Source organism: Hyla sarda, chromosome 8, assembly GCF_029499605.1.
Source record: "Hyla sarda isolate aHylSar1 chromosome 8, aHylSar1.hap1, whole genome shotgun sequence".
In the NCBI taxonomy this organism is placed as follows: domain Eukaryota; kingdom Metazoa; phylum Chordata; class Amphibia; order Anura; family Hylidae; genus Hyla; species Hyla sarda.
In genome coordinates this window covers 20,434,770-20,452,417 of record NC_079196.1, presented here as the reverse complement: position 1 = coordinate 20,452,417, position 17,648 = coordinate 20,434,770, and the positions used below count along the sequence as shown (strand labels likewise).

The 17,648-nt window shown below is 41.9% G+C and overlaps 1 protein-coding gene across 1 annotated transcript in view; it reads right to left on the bottom strand.

Annotated features, from left to right (window-relative positions):
• Window positions 1–17,648, bottom strand: part of LOC130284930 (unconventional myosin-X-like) — a gene marked incomplete in the record, with an annotated part of 133,323 nt that overhangs the window by 60,123 nt on the left and 55,552 nt on the right. Inside the window, 13 exon segments of the mRNA XM_056535898.1 lie at window positions 278–386; window positions 474–556; window positions 665–733; window positions 1,440–1,532; window positions 5,686–5,752; window positions 6,001–6,101; window positions 6,639–6,785; window positions 8,391–8,509; window positions 10,162–10,291; window positions 12,730–12,833; window positions 13,859–13,943; window positions 14,054–14,067; window positions 17,033–17,157. Coding sequence (XP_056391873.1) covers window positions 278–386; window positions 474–556; window positions 665–733; window positions 1,440–1,532; window positions 5,686–5,752; window positions 6,001–6,101; window positions 6,639–6,785; window positions 8,391–8,509; window positions 10,162–10,291; window positions 12,730–12,833; window positions 13,859–13,943; window positions 14,054–14,067; window positions 17,033–17,157 — 1,246 coding nt within the window.

Here is a 17,648-nt window from a genome sequence, read left to right as displayed (position 1 = left end):
GGACAAGAAGGGAGACACCTAGTGGCAACTTTTATTAAAACACAAATAAAACAGAAATTGTAATTTTTTTAAACAGATTTTTTTTATTTACCATAAGGCGTGAAATAGCAAAAATTCGTTTTAATGACAGTGCCCATTTAACTGTGTTTATACAGGGGATCAAGAGCTCCATTTTAGAAACATGGGCTCTGGCCACCATAGAAAGATAAAGCGATAAATATCACAATTTATATTCCGAAGTTGGGGGCTGATACGGACAAGATAAACAATAACTTACCCTGAACTGAGAACTGACTGTTGGCTTCTTCTTCAGTGTCCCCATCTTTAATGTTTCCTCCCCACATCTGCTGGAGACTTTCTCAAAGAGGTCATAGATAAAATCCAACCTAAGTAACAAAGACATACGGTAAGTGTATGAGGGTGTATTTATATTTTCGGATGCCGCCATGTTTTAGATCTCTCAATGTTCTCACCTGCTGTCCCTCAGCATGTTCAAAACATCATCCCGAAAGGTGTCCCTGTTCTTCTCCAGGAAGCCCTTCACATCATACGTGACCTAAAAAAAAGGGCCAGTAAGGGTAAAGAATCAGACGTGGCGGTAGAATCATCATGGACTCTGTTTGCCTATCAATGGTCACTTTGGGCTACATGATCATAAACTTACCTCGCCCGCGTAGTGCTTGATGCCAAATTGGTTCTCTGTTACCCTCGGCTTCACATAATGTGGGTTGTTCTAACACACAAACAGAAGACGTGTTATATAGCTGAAGACGTGCCAGCAGTTCCAGTTTTCATGGCACTTATTGCTAACTTGACCATAAAAAAGGACCGAATTTATGAAAATTTGCAGTTTTCACTGGAGTAATATAAAAACTTTTGCACCTAGGGGGGAAACCAGGAGTCATCAGGATGGTCAACAGAGGCTTCTCTTGCCCCTCTGGCCTTGTTTGACACATCAATCACGGCCAGAGGGGCAGTAGAAGCTGCCAGGGACCCCCAGGCATCAGTGGTCTCCAAACTGTGGCCCTCCAGCTGCTGCAAAACCACACATCCCCGAATGCCAGGACAGCCGTTGGCTGTCCGGGCATGCGGGGAGGTGTTTTGCAAGAGCTGGAGGGTCACAGTTTGGAGACCACTGCTCAAAAGCCATCCTCAGTAAACGTCTAAGCTCCCTCTAGTGGTGGCTGCAGAGAGACAACATTTTATCATTCAATTATGTTATCCTGGGGATTTTTTGGTCAGTCTCAAAAAATAAAATAAATAAATAAAAAAGTGGAGCTATGGCTGCCATAAAGATACATAAAGGAATGAATTGGTGCAGGTCTTTGGCCCTACAGAAGGTTGGCACAGTATGTAAATCATGCTGAATTTTCGTAACAAGCAATCGGAATGACGACACAATTCCGTATCAATCAGTGGGAAAAGTAAGGAGAACTCACAGCATGCTGGTTATGGAGCTTCTCTAGCAGGGTGAAGTCTGTGCCTTTGGGAAAACGACTCTCCTCATTGATCAAAGCCAAAAGACCGAGTTTCTATAGACAAGACGGGAGAGAGAACAAGTGTGAATAACAGGCAGGACAAGAAAGGACACATTTCAATTGGTTATTCACATACCAAAATATACAGTCACAGCTTTGAGTAAAGTCAAGTCAGTCCCTGTCATCTGTCATGTCAGCGTAGTCTGCATTCAATTGTTCAGTCCTACTACAAGTCCCAGCAAGCCCTTAAGGTCTCTGAGTCACTGGTCACCTCCGTGGGCCCTGGCTGAACTGTATAGACTTTACCATCTGTCTACCCTCAGTAAAGCTACCGTTAACCGTAATGTGGCGTCAGAGTCTTTATTGCCCCCGTGCCTAGCCCAGGATCCAGCGGTATACCTTCGGGTGGTTATAGGCTAAACCACGCCCTGGCGTCATGAGTACAAGGGGTTAATGCCATCTGCCCCTAGGGTAACAACATCTGCCCTGCACCTCACACCCCACGGCCATACCACATGGAGTCCACAGTAAGCATTGACATGTCCATGTCTAAGAGATGCATTGCTGTCTATGAGACAGCGCTCTTTCCAGCACTCATAGCGCCAGCATGTTCTACCAGCGCTCCGTGCGGACATTCCACCATCTGAACATAGCCTCATTCGCACTTATGAAAATCACTAATTTAGGCCTCAAAGTTGCATGGTGCTCTCCCACTCCAAAGCCCTGTAGTATTTCAAGGCAACAGTATTTTCGTACACAGGAGAAATTGTGTTACAAATTTTATTTTTTATTTTTTGGGGGGGGGGGGGCCTTTTATCATGTCTGTAATAAAAAAAAAATGGGGTTACACCAGCATGTTCGTTTCAAAATGAAGAAAAAAAAAATCACCCACATGTGACCCCATTTTGGAAACTACACCCTCAAGGAATATAACAAGGGGTGCAGTGAGTATTTACACCCCACAGGTGTCTGACAGATTTTTGTGACAGTGGTCCGTGAAAATGAAAAATTTAATTTTTCATTTGCACAGCCCACTGTTCCAAAGATCTGTCAAACGCCAGTGGGGTGTAAATACTCACTGCACCCCTTATTACATTCCGTGTTCTGACACCATGGGGGCTTTCTAAACGCACATGGCCCCCTGACTTGAATTCCAGCCAAATTCTCTCTCCAAACGCCCAAGCTGTTTTGCCACCAAGGGGGCTTCCTAAATGCAACATGCCCCCTAAAAACCAAAAGCTTAATTTTGCTCCATCTATTCTGAACATTGTAGTGCGCCCGCAGAGCACTTTACGTCCACATATGAGGTATTTCCATACTCCAAAGAGATGGTGTTACAAATTTTGGGGGGCTTTTTCTCCTATTACCCCTTGTGAAAATGAAAAATTTGGGTTAACACCAGCATTTTAGTAAAAAAAAAAAAAAAAAAAAAAAAAAAAAAATTTTTCATTTTCACATCCAACTTCAACGAAAATTCATCAAACACCGGTGGGGCGTTAGGGCTCACTATACCCCTAGTCACGTTCTGTGTGTGATATAGTTTACCAAGTAGTGTGCAATGTGTTTTTTTTGTTTTTGTTTTTTTGCTGTTCTGGCACCATGAGGGCTTACTAAATGCGACATGCCCCCCAAAAACAATTTCAGCAAAATTCTCTCTCGAAAATCCCAAAGTTGCTCCATCCCTTCTGAGCCCTGTAGTGCACCCGCAGAGCGCTTTACATCCACATATAAAAGTATTTCCATACTAGAGAGAAATTGGGTTACAAAATTATACCCCTTGAAAAAATGGAGAAAAAAAAAATGGGGCTACAAGAGCCTGTTACTGCAAAAAAAATTGAGATGTTGAGTTTTCTCTTCACTGTTATTCCTGTGAAACACTTAAAGGGTTAACAAACTAGGGCTGGGCGGTATACCGGGTCATACCGAATACCGAAATTTTTGGGCTGCACGATATGAATTTTTCCCCATACCGCAATACCGGTTTGGCCCCTCTTCCTTGGGAATAAATAATCAGCCCAGCGCAGCGCTGTCCCCACATCGGGGAACTAATCATACATGACCCGCCAGCGATGTCCCGGCCGGCTCCTTACATGACAGTGCATTTAACCTATCACTGGCCGGGGCGGGACATCGCTCCGGCCAGCGATAGGCTGACGGCTGTCCGACATTCCCGTCCCCAGCGTAAGGCCGACGTAGGTAAGTTAAAGTTTATTTTCTTTATCTTTTGCAGCCCGGGCATAGGGATACAGCGTACAGCAGTGGTCTCAAACCTGCGTACCTCCAGCTGTTGCAAAACTACAACTCCCAGCATGCCCGGACAGCCAACGGCTGTCAGGGCATGCTGGGAATTGTAGTTTTGCAACAACTGGAGGTCCGCAGGTTGGAGACCACTGGCGTACAGCGAGTTCCAGCGACGGGCGCCCCCAACAAAGAGGAGGAGGGCAGTGTTTGCGGGTGACATGTGAGTAGTACCCCACTGGGCTGATAATTAATTGGGGGGGGGGAGCAGAACAGCGCTGTCGGGTAACATGATTTGGAGTGGGGGGGAGCAGAAGAGCGCTCGCGGGTAACATGATTTGGGGTGGGGGGGGAGCAGAAAAGCGCTCGCGGGTCACATGATTTGGGGTGGGGGGTGGGTTTGAAAGAAATACTGTTATATACCGTGGAACCGCCATAATTTACAAAAATACCATGATACACATATTTGGTCATACTGCCCAGCTCTATAACAAACTTTCTGAATGTCATTTTGAATACTTTGAGGGGTGCAGTCTCTATAATGGGGTAATTTATGGGGGATTTCTCCTAAAAAGGCCCCTCAAATCCACTTCAAACTGAACTGGCCCCTGAAAAATTAAAGGGTACCTCTCATCAAATAAACTTTTGATATATTTCAGATTAATGAATGTTGAATAACTTTCCAATAGCATGTTAATGAAAAATATGCTTCTTTCTATTGTATTTTTCCCGCTCAGTCCTGTCAGCAAGCATTTCAGACTCATGCTGGAGTCCTAAACACTCAGAGCTGCCAGCCTGCTTTGTTCACAGCCAAACAGGCTGTGAACAAAGCAGGCTGACAGCTCTGAGTGTTCTCCTTTGTGAACAAAGCAGACTGGCAGCTCGTAGTGTTTAGGACTCCAGCATGAGTCTGAAATGCTTGCTGCCAGGACTGGTAGGGAGACCCCTAGTGGTCATTTCTTCAAAATGGAAAATTAAAATAGAAAGAAGCATATTTTTTAATAACATGCAATTGTAAAGTTATTCTGCATACATTAATCTATAATATATCAAAAGTTTTTTTTTGATGAGAGGTACCCTTTAAGATTTTGAATATTTCAAGACAATTTGGAAAATTGCTGCTAAACTTTGAAGCCCTTTGATGTCTTCAAAATGTAAAAACATGTCAACTTTATGATGCCAACATTGTATTTGTGAATCAATATATCATTTATTTGGAATATCCATTTTCCTTACATGCAGAGAGTTTCAAAGCTATAAAAATGCTACATTTTCAAAATTTTCATGAAATCTTGGAATTTTTCACCAAGAAATAATGCAAGTATCAATGAAAATTGACCACTAACGTAAAGTAGAATATGTCACGAAAAAAAAAAAAAAAACTCTCTCTGAATCAAATTCATAAGTAAAAGCAACTCAAGGGTTATTAATGCATAAAGTGAAGGTGGTCAGATTTGCAAAAAATGGCTGTGTCCTTAAAGGGGAACTCCGGTGGAAAAAAAAGGTTTTCAAATCAACTGCTGCAAGAAAGTTAAACAGATTTGTAAATCACTTCTATTTAAAAATCTTAACCCTTCTAGTACTTATCAGCTGCTGAAGTTCTTTCCATCCTGACAACAGTGCTCTCTGCTGACACCTCTGTCCCTGTCAGGAACTATCCAGAGCAGGAGAGGTTTGCTATGGGGACTTGCTTCTAATTTGGACAGTTCCTGACACGGACAGAGGTGTCAGCAGAGAGCACTGTTGTCAGACAGAAAAGAAATTCACAAATTTCTCTGTTTTATACAGCAGCTAATAAGTATTGGAAGGATTAAGATTTTTTTTAATAGAAGTAATTTACAAATCTGTTTAACTTTCAGGCACCAGTTGATTTGAAAACATTTGTTTTCTACATGTATCCACCAGAGTTCCCCTTTAAGGTCAAAATGGGCTATGACCTTAAGGGGTTAAAACACAGTCCAAATCTCACCTTTTCCACAAGATCCAAGCATTCTGCATTGTCCATCCAGTCTATAGCTTCCCACTGTATTCCTTCTCTGCAACACAAACAGTACAATAAAAGTTTAGCATCTTTATAATATACATTGTGAAGTAATTCTTGCTTGCTGTCACTGAATAGAAACCTTCCCATTCCCCTCAAAATGTAACAGAAGTTTTTCATTACACAATAATTTTTTATGACACAAATTCCTCTGCTGGAGGGTTAAAGGCTCCGCGCCACTTCACAGCCAAATATTTCTATTGTTCCGAATTAAGTTTGTAGAGAAAACAAAGGTCTATTAACCTGTTATATTCCAGCTGTTCCAGGGAGAAGATGTGCTTGTTGAAATATTCCTGGAGCTTCTCATTGGCATAGTTAATATTGAACTGCTCAAACCGGTTTATCTGGACAACAGAAGAATAAGAGAGTTAAAGGGAGGAGGCGTGGCATAAAGTGGCACTTGATCAGCTCAGCCCCGCCTCCTCGACACTTGGCTCAGAAATCAAAAGGCAGTTTTATAAAATTTGGCTCCAGGGAAGGTGCAGTTTGCTTTTATACCCTTAAAGGGGTACTCCGCTGCTCAGCGTTTGGAACAAACTGTTTCGAACGCCAGAGCCGGCAGCTCGTGATGTACAGCCCCGCCCCTTCATGACATCACACCCCGCCCCCTCAATGCAAGTCTATGGGAGGGGGCGTGACGGACGTCACGCCCCCCTCCCATAGACTTGCATTGAGGGGGCGGGGCGAGATGTCATGAGGGGGCAGGGCCATGACATCACGAGCTCCCGGCGCTGGCTCCAGCGTTTGGAACCGTTTGTTTCAAATGCTGAGCAGCGGAGTACCCCTTTAAAGCTTCCTAATAGTGTCTGCAGATTCCCTTTCATTGTGAAATTTTGTTCAAAATTGGAGGCCGTCTCAAAGTGGAGAAATTTTCAAATTACCTGGAAATTTTCAAATCCAAAAATATCTAGAATCCCGATGGACTTGAAGTTTTCCTTTCCCCGGACACGGGCATTTATTTTCCCCAGCAACCAAGAGAAACACTGAGCGTAGAGCGCCATCGCCAGGGAGTCTCGAGAGTCTATAGCCTGAGGAGATAGAGAAGATGGCATGGATGAAGTGAGTGTACACTCAAGGGGGTACTGCAACGGTAAGTAAAAGGTGCCCATATACACTTTGCGGCAGTCTAGGTTCACACTAAGGAATTTCTGGGCAGAATTTCTGCCGGAGACAAAGCCAGCAGCACTAGGACCGCAGGGACTGCATTGCCGTCCCCATAGATGTCAATGCATTTCTGAGCAAATCTTCCAAAAGATACACCCAGAAATGCATTGCAGTCTATGGGGGCAGCAGTGTAGTCTGCTCAGTCCTAGCACCGCCGGCTAGATCTCCGGCAGAAGTTCTGCCCAGAAATTCTGCAGTGTGAACCCAGCCTTAGGGTCTATTCACACGCAGAATTTCCGCTTGCAGAATTTCGCCTCAAATTAAAAGCCCTAAGGGTATGTTCACACTACGGAGTTTGAATGGAATCTCCGCTCGCAGAATTCCGCGAGCGGAGATTTCATTCTGGAGGCCGCCGCCGAAATACTTCGGCAGTAGGACCGCGCGACACTGCGTCATCACCATTGACGGCTATGTAGTGCTCGCGGACTTCCGCGCAAAGAATGTTGTCCGCTGCTGAAATTGCTCTGTGTGAATGGGTCTCGCGGAAATCCATTCACATTGATGTTTATGTTCACAGCGCGTAATTCCGACCGATGAATTCCGCTTACGGAATTTCGCGGGAATTACCTAGTGTGAACATACCCTTAGACTTCTATGGGATTCCGCACTCCCACTCACGTTTCTGAATTTCCGCTTGCAGAATTCCACCTCAAATTAAAGGGGTACTCTGGTGGAAAAGAATTTTCCGCGGTTGCTTCATTGGGGGACACAGGAGACCATGGGTGTATACTGCTGCTGCAAGGAGGCTGACACTCGGCAAAAAAAGAAGTTGGCTCCTCCCAGCAGGATATACCCGCCCACAGGCACAGAGCTAATCAGTTTTAGCTTAGTGTCAGTAGGAGGCAGACACAGGTCTGGAGATCTCTCCAGACCTGGTCTTTTCTTTTATTATTTTCTAGTTCAATAAGTCTAGTTAGGTTCTTTTTCCTTTGTTGTTTTTTCAAAATTGGACGACAGGAGTATGGCGCTATTTATTTATTTATTTATATAGCGCCTACAGATTCCGCAGCGCTTACAATTATGGGGTACAAACAAAGACAAGTATCAAACATAATATTACGCTATCTGATCTCCCACATGCGACAAAGGGGCACAGTGCATAGAGTATTGGCCGTTAACCCCTTATCGCCAACGGCCAGCGCCTGGCAGAGTACCCTGGGTCCTCCACTTGCCCCTGCCCACCTCAATATGGCAGCTTGTCGCGAAGCAGCGTGGCCATAGGCTGGCTGAAGCCGCCCTGGGTGAGTATATGAAGATGGAGTCTGGGTGAGTATGTACATCCCCCCCCCCCTTTTCCTCTCCATCTCCATAGGGTCTCCCTTTCCCCTGGTCAAACATCTGTGACCATTTATCATTCTTAAAGTTATTGCCCACACCAATCTGTTCTCAACATAAATGGGGGAGTGCGGTCCAAGCTATCGCCCCCCACTGCAATGGAACTCTGTTTAGTCAGATGAGGACAATCTCACCTGCTCCACTGTGAGGGGAGAACTGATCTCTTCCCCCCTCAGAATCATTGATCTCTGAGTGAGCACTTCTGAAAGCTGGAAGGAGTCCAATCCCAACAGGTCGGCCACATCGCTCAAAACTGAGGGAGAGAGAAAAAATAGCTTATTAGGGCTCATTCACACCAACAGCTGGCGCCATACTGTTTAGTGGTGTCACCTTTTACTGTAATGCTGTACTGATAACTTTCCAACAGCCTTCCTCCTTATCATCACAGACAGGACAGGAAGTCTCAGCTTAGTGTTAGCCCTAGTGGCCAGAATGAGAACTGCAAGATTTCAGAATCTCTCTTTCTTAAATAGATAACAAATTATTTTATAAATAATATATATATAAAACCAAAGAATAAATTGGCCAGCGCTATTGATCCAAACTATTGTAAAAACCTGGCTTGCAGGAGAAGGCTGCTGGGCTAAATATACAGCAACAGGAGAATACAGTAGCACACTGCTAGCACAAAGATATAGATACAACATGAGTATATAGATAAAAAATGAGTATATATACTCATTTTTTATGAGTATATATACTCATTTTTTATCTATATACTCATGTTTCATCTATATCTTTGTGCTAGCAGTGTGCTGCTGTATTCTCCTGTATATATATATATATATATATATATATATATATATATATATATATATATAAAACTCAACGTGTGTGTGTGTGTGTGTGTGTGTATGTATGTATGTATGTGTGTATGTTCCAGCATCACTTCCAAACAGCTAAAGATATTAACATGAAACTTGGCCACATGTTACTTATATGTCACCAACAAACAACAAACATAGGATAGGTGATTTAACCCTTACTCACCCCCATTTGCCAGGGGCGGGGTTTATGTTTAAAGGAAAATATATGTTACTGCATAACTTCCAAACGGCTGGAGATATTTCGATAAGACTTGGTCACATGTTACTTATATGTCCACTTAAAATATAGGACAGTTAATTTAACCCTTAACCAACCCCATTTGTGAGGGTCGGGGTTTTTGTTTTAAGTCCCATGCAAGTCAATGGGAAATGTATGTTCCCACATAATTTCCGTACGGCTGGAGATATTTCAGTAATACCTGGTCACATATTACGGGTCGAAATAGGAGGTCGGGGATAGGAGGTCGGGATATGACAACAATATATGGGGATGGGATTTGAAGTCAAAAGCTTCCTCCTTTGTTTATTTTCCTGCCCAACAAGGATTAGGAAGGAAAAACCGGGAAACGCCGGGTACTCAGCTAGTATATATAATATTATAATAGAATAAAAAAAAAAAATGTCATTACTAAATAAAACAAAACAAAAAAAAACAGGAAATGTAAAGTCTCCAATTAGGGAAACTCTAGGTCAGTGGTCTCGAAACTGTGGACCTCCAGATATTGCCAAACTACAACACCCAGCTTTCCCAGACAGCAGTTGGCAGTCCGGGCATGCTGGGAGTTGTAGTTTTGCTAAATCTGGAGGTCCACAATTTGGAGACCACTAACCTAGAGTTTTTCTAATTAGAGACTGTTTACATTTTCTGTTTTTTTTTTCTTTAATTTTGTTTTATTTAACATTTTTTGTACATGATTATGGGGGCTGCCATCTTGCCTGAGCTGAGCAGAAATCTAGAGTCATGCAAGTTGTGTGCAATCACTTATTATAACCCCTTATCATTGTTCTTGCATCAATGTATTGCATTTTGTTTTTATTAACAAAAAATGTACACATTTTACATAATAGAGATTGTCACCTGCTTTGGTTGTGATCTGAGCGCCCCCTGCAGTCATGAACTCCAGGTTCCCCATTTGCAGCGTGCCAGAAAGCAACTTCCATACTTCTCGTATTTCTTCATCACTGAAATCCATCACTTGCAGCGCTGTCTGTGACCAGAAAACAACAATTATTAAAGAATGACTAAGGCAAAGGTTACATTGAGGTTTAATTTGGCATTTTTCTGACCTGGGAAAAAAGAACGAAAAAAAGCCACACACAAAAAAAAAAAAAAAAAAAAAAAAAACGCACGTTTTTCATTCCCAAGATGCAGTTCTTGTCACTTTTTTTGTGACTAGTCATGTGATTCTTTCATCATCTTTCTCTACAAAATTTAAGTGATTAAAGCTACATGACAAAATTTTATTTTACACTGTGATATTGGGCATTTTTGTAAAATCTTTGTCTATATTGCCCACAAAACAAAAGACCTTAAAGGGGTACTCCGGTGCTTAGACATCTTATCCCCTATCCAAAGGATAGGGGATAAGATGCCTGATCGGGGGGGTACCGCCGCTGGGGACCCCCGTGATCTTGCACGCGGCACCCCGTTTGTAATCAGTCCCTGGAGCTGATTACCAGCGACTGATTACCGCCCTGTAGCGAACACGCTCTGGGACTGATTACAAACGGGGTGCCGTGTGCAAGATCATGGGGGTCCCCAGCAGCGGGACTCCCGCGATCAGGCATCTTATCCCCTATCCTTTGGATAGGTGATAAGATGTCTAAGCACTGGAGTACCCCTTTAAATCCACAACAGAGTGCAGCTCAGGCAGGGTCTGCAACCAGAGAGCCAACAGTAAACCTGCAGAATTCTGAATGCATCTCTGGATGAGAATGGAGCATAAATGATAATATAAAAGTATAAAAGTGCACAGGAAAAGACCAATACAGTGGTCCCTCAAGTTACAATATTAATTGGTTCTGGGACGACCATTGTATGTGGAAACCATTGTATGTTGAGACCATAACTCTATGGTAATTGGTTCTAAAGGCACCAAAATGTCTCCAAAAAGTAGATAACTAATACAGATAAAGCAAATCCTTATATATAAAAGTAGGAAAAGATCTGCTGGGAGCTGAAATCACTGTCTATTTCAGTGTTTCCCATGCAGGGAGCCTCCAGCCATTGCAAAACTACAACTCCCAGCATGCCCGGACAGCCAAAGGCTGTCCGGGCATGCTGGGAGTTGTAGTTTTGCAACCGCTGGGGCCACTCTTGGGAAACACTTGCCTATGTAGAGGACAGGAGCTTCTCCAGGGTCCTGTACAGTACACAGTGTCATAAAAAAGTAACATGGAGTCGCCCTCACCAGGTGTCCAAAGGAGCAGGTAACCCTGGTACAGGTAAAGAGTACAGAACATGTAATACCTCCCTGTACTGTAGGGGGCGCTACCAGACACCAGTCAGTGCATATACTTCAGTAATACAGGTAAAGTGTACAGAACATGTAATACTTCCCTGTACTGTAGGGGGCGCTACCAGACACCAGTCAGTGCATAGGCTTCAGTAATACAGGGGTTTTACCAGTAAAATGCCCATTTTCATTGGTCGGTTCTTTCAGCCATTGACACATTTCACAGATCTGGACTGTCTGTACATTGTATGTTGAGTCTGGTTTCAACTTACGATGGTCCAGAAAAGACCATTGTATGTTGAAACTATTGTATGTTGAGGCCATTGTAAGTTGAGGGATCACTGTATAGTAAATGGATTTGATTCATACAGCGATCAAGGTCCTGGAATTTGGGAATAATGTACAATGGTCCCTCAAGTTACAATATAAATTGGTCCCAGGATGACCATTGTATGTTGAGACCATAACTCTATGGAAACCTGGTAATTGGTTCTGAAGCCCCAAAATGTCATCCAAAAATAGTTAAAAGTGAGGATTTAAGAAAAGTAAATAGATAACTAATATAGATAAAGCAAATCCTTACATATAAAAGTAAGAAAGATCTGCTGGGAGCTGTAATCACTGTCTATGTAGAGGACAGGAGCTTCTTCAGGGTCCTGAAAAAGTAACATGGAGCCGCCCTCACCTGGTGTCCAAAGGAGCAGCTAATCCTGGTACAGGTAAAGAGTATAGAACATGTAATACCTCCCTGTACTGTAGGGGGGTGCTACCAGACACCAGTCAGTGCATACACTTCAGTAATACAGGTAAAGAGTAGTACAGAACCCCTACAGTACTTCACTGCATTGTAGGGGGCGCGACAAGACACCAGTCAGTGCATGCACTTCAGTAATACAGGTAAAGAGTAGTACAGACATGTAATACCTTCCTGCACTGTAGGGGGCGCTAACAGACACCAGTCAGTGCATACACTTCAGTAATTCTGATTGGTCGGTTCTTTCAGCCATTGACAGGTATCACAGATCTGGACTGTCTGTACATTGTATGTTGTGTCTGGTTTCAAGTTACAATGATCCAGAAAAGACTGAAAATATTGTAACCTGAGGCCATTGTAAGTTGAGTGACCACTTTATTGAGAAGTCTATTTGCAAACCATTGGTTACATTTCCGATTTCGGTCATTTGACTCACCAAAACTTTGTTAAACATGTCTTTATCGTTGAGTCCCTCGGCCGTCACACACCCAGAGGAGCTGAGATACTGATAGGAGTGGGGATCCGAGAGGGAGAGCGCTTCTGTAAACACAGGGCGGCCAATCATTAAACAGCAGATATTCAAGGGTACCTTTCATCAAAAAAACTTTTGATATATTATAGATTAATGTATGCAGAATAACTTAATTAAAAAATATGCTTCTTTCTATTTAATTTTCCACTTTGAAAAAATGACCACTAGGGGTCTCCCTACCAGTTATTTTTTATAGATTTCAGACTTGCTGGAGTCCTAAATCTCAGACTGCAGCCGGGACACAGACAAGCTCAACAGGGTGCCTGCAGCTGTTGCAAAACTACAACTCCCAGCATGCCCGGACAGCCAACGGCATCCACTGCATTATACATTATTATTAGTGTTGAGCAGCAGGGGCCATATTAGAATTTGCGATATTTTCCAAATATATTGATGATTATTCGTCCTATGTTCACGAAATTCGCATATTCGCTATGTTCATTAACTTTTTTTTTCCCCATGCAAAAATTTGCATGGAAAATTCGCATAAAAAATTAGCATGTGAAAAAAAATAAAAAATAAAGAAACAGATCTACGCGATAGACCCCTATTCGCATGGAAAACTTTCATCAAAATTTGCATAAGAAAAAAAACAAAAAACACGAATATTCGTTATTACAAATATATAGCACTAAATATTTGTGAAAAATCGCGAAGTGCCGATATTCGCGATAAAAATTTGCATTATGAATATTCGCGCTATTGTTGAGCACGAATATTCGTAATGCAAATTTTTATTGCGAATATCGCCACTTAGAATATAGTGCTATATATTCATAATGACAAATATTCGTTTTGGTTTTTTTTCACATGCAAATTTTACTTTTTTCCCCACATGCTAATTTTTATGCAAATTTTTCATGCCAATTTTCGCATGGAAAAAAAAGTGAATGAACATAGCGAATATGTGTATTTCGCAAACATAGGACGAATAATCGTCAATATATTTGCAGAATATCGCAAATTCAAATATGGCGCCTGCCGCTCCTCACTAATTATTATACAGAGAATATAAGAGATACCAGGACTCTACCTCTTTCCTCCGTACTGGCCCCCGCAAGTAGAGCGTAGAATATGTGATAGTTCCTTTCTCCAGGACTCTGCCGCGTCACTCGGGTCTATGGGCAGAAATGAGGAACAGAACTGGCAGAGTTAGAAGGGTTTACGCTCTTACCTGCAAGAATTAGAAAAATGCGCCCCCCGATGGCAGATACTGGGATAAACTTACCTTCTCCAGTAAATCTGGTAATAACAGCAGTTAAGGAAAGTAACAGAAAAAAATATTATATAAAATATATCTAAATATTTTCGTCATTTACACTCAGACAACTTGAATGTAATGTCTAAAGAAGACACTAGGGGGCGGTCACCCTCTTCGCTCTGCTGCATCACATCTGTACGGCAGATTTTAAATAAGAGATATATATATATGTGTAGGCAAACACGAAAGTCCGTCATTGTCACGGATAGACAGTGTAAGGCTCTGTTCACATCATGTTATTAAGCCTTACGTCAGGGGGTTCTCCAGGCATATGTGTATACAATTATTTTTAAGACTCAAACAAAAAAATTAAAAATACAGGGAACAATAGTCAGAAGCAGGAAGAGGTTTAAAAAAAGGTATTTTATCTGAATAAATAATATTTACCCCAAAAATGAATCCTGCGGCGCATAGCACTATGTGTTCATTATGTAATGTATCCTAACCAGGGTGCCTCCAGCTGTCGCAAAACTACAACTCATAGCATGGCCGGACAGCCTTTGGCTGTCCAGCCATGCTGGGACTTGTAGTTTTGCAACAGCTGGAGGTCAATGGTGGCGTGCCACTGGTGACCAGTCACAGTAACTGTGTCTTAAGTTACAACATGACCTACATTGACAATCATTAGATTTCGACATTGCCATCTTCATGTCAAATGACCAAAGTCAACACGAAGCCCTTGCCTTACTGCAGCATCTGGACATAGAGGGTAGAACACTGCTCAGTACTGCTCCATAATGTCAACAGCTTGGGCCAGTGTAGAACACTGCTCAGTACTGCTCTATAATGTCAGCAGCTTGGGCCAGTGTAGAACACTGCTCAGTACTGCTCTATAATGTCAGCAGCTTGGGCCAGGGTAGAACATTGCTCAGTATTGCTCTATAATGTCAGCAGCTTGGGCCAGTGTGGAACACTGCTCAGTACTGCTCTATAATGTCAGCAGCTTGGGCCAGGGTAGAACATTGCTCAATACTGCTCAATAATGTCAGCAGCTTGGGCCATGATAGAACACTGCTCAGTACTGCTCTATAATGTCCTCTATCCTGCTGATGCTTCTCAGGGTGTGCTATAGCAATATAGTATAGGGGAGCAGGATCTGCTCCTCTGAGGGTGTGCTGTAGTGTTATTAAAAAAAGGTTCTAATTCGGTGACAGCACAGAGATCTTGAAGACCAGGAGTAAGGGATGCAAAAAGTAAACGAAAAAAATTGCATAACATCTTTCATTCTACAAAAATCTGCTTTATTTCCTGAATTCAGAATATACCCTCAGCAATAAAAAAAAAATTGACATTTTACAATAGACGAGAAGAACATTGATCTGAAATACGTTGTAGGATTTGCTTCCAGACAAGAAGTTACAGGAGCGCACACAGGCATCTGCCATGTGTCTAATCCTAAACAGATACTGGGTAGGGGATTCTGCAGAACACAAGATCATCATTCCCCTTTCTGCTGTATACCTGCTCATAACCGAACCAGACACGGAAATATATATTTCTCTCGCCCTTTCACAATCCTGCAAAACAGAGGAAGATGCTGTTCCACTTCCCAGCCCTAAACTGGTTTCATTTTTACACGTTAAGAGACAAAAGTCTCACATGACATCAGGAGGTGACCATTATATAGTATTATATTCTTCTATATAGGAGCAGTATTATAGTAGTTATATTCTTGTATATAGGAGCAGTATTATAGTAGTTATATTCTTGTATATAGGAGCAGTATTATAGTAGTTATATTCTTGTATATAGGAGCAGTATTATAGTAGTTATATTCTTGTATATAGGAGGCAGTATTATAGTAGTTATATTCTTGTATATAGGAGCAGTATTATAGTAGTTATATTCTTGTATATAAGAGCAGAATTATAGTAGTTATATTCTTGTATATAGGGGGCAGTATTATAGTAGTTATATTCTTGTATATAGGAGCAGTATTATAGTAGTTATATTCTTGTATATAAAGAGCAGTATTATAGTAGTTATATTCTTGTATATAGGGGGCAGTATTATAGTAGTTATATTCTTGTATATAGGAGCAGTATTATAGTAGTTATATTCTTGTATATAGGAGGCAGTATTATAGTAGTTATATTCTTGTATATAAGAGCAGTATTATAGTGGTTATATTCTTGTATATAGGAGGCAGTATTGTAGTAGTTTATATTCTTGTATATAGGAGCAGTATTATAGTGGTTATATTCTTGTATATAGGAGACAGTATTATAGTAGTTATATTCTTGTATATAGGAGCAGTATTATAGTAGTTATATTCTTGTATATAGGAGCAGTATTATAGTAGTTATTATTCTTGTATATAGGAGCAGTATTATAGTAGTTATATTCTTGTATATAGGAGCAGTATTATAGTAGTTATATCCTTGTATATAGGAGCAGTATTATAGTAGTTATATTCTTGTATATAGGAGCAGTATTATAGTAGTTATATCCTTGTATATAGGAGCAGTATTATAGTAGTTATATTCTTGTATATAGGAGGCAGTATTGTAGTAGTTACCGTATATTCGAGTAGTATTATAGTAGTTATATTCTTGTACATAAAGTGGCAGTATTATAGAAGTCATTTTTTTATATTATTTTTCTACCTAGGATTTTTATTGCATCACTGAAATTAATATCAGCTTTTGCGGTATATTCGGTCTGGTATTCGTGTATTGTCACTTCTGCCCATGCCGTTATTTTTAGTAATGATCTAATTCCACTTCTGCAGAGTATTCTCTCGTGCTTAGCTCGGCTGATGATCTGATCGCCCGTGAGTCCGTGTTCATTTGGAAAGTGAGAATTGAATTTCTGCTTCCCCTGTAAGAGACACGCACTTTAGAGGGTTCTTCCATGAAGAAAAGTCAGAGTAATGAGGTTTTTTGTACAGCCGCGTACGCTGCCCATGACCTGAACCTGTCCCTTTACGCTCTATAAGAAGGATACAGTCCACCACGCGGCCCCCCTGGATGTGGCCCTGCTGGGAGAAGTGCAGCTGGATGAATTTTCCGAAGCGGCTCGAGTTGTTATTGTAAACCGTCTTGGCATTTCCAAAAGCTTCGAGGATCGGGCTGGAGAGGAAGGAGACATAACTCAGAGGGTAAATCCGGCAAATACGTATATACACAGCCGGTTCATATCAATCCTATAGATAAACAACGTACAGAGTGGGAGCCGCATAACCGCAAGGGCACGATCAGTGCAATGAATGTTTGTACATCTCATGTCACCAAGGCACAACAAGCCGAATAATTGATGTTTCCTTATATTGACCTATCAAGGGTTAAAAGCTCATGAATTACGCACTAGGCCAGTGCAACATCTCCTAGCTTTGCTCTTACCAGGCTAGTTTTCCCAACCAGGGTGCCACCAGCTGTTGCAAAACTACAACTCGCAGCATGCCCGGACAGCCTTCGGCTGTCCGGGCATGCTGGGAGTTATAGTTTTGTAACAGCTGGAGGCATCCTGGTTGGGAAACACTGGCCTAGGAAAACAAACACCTAGGGCCGAAGTGTTATTTGTAGCTGAAGTCACTGTTCTGTCCCAGTCGACACTAAGAATG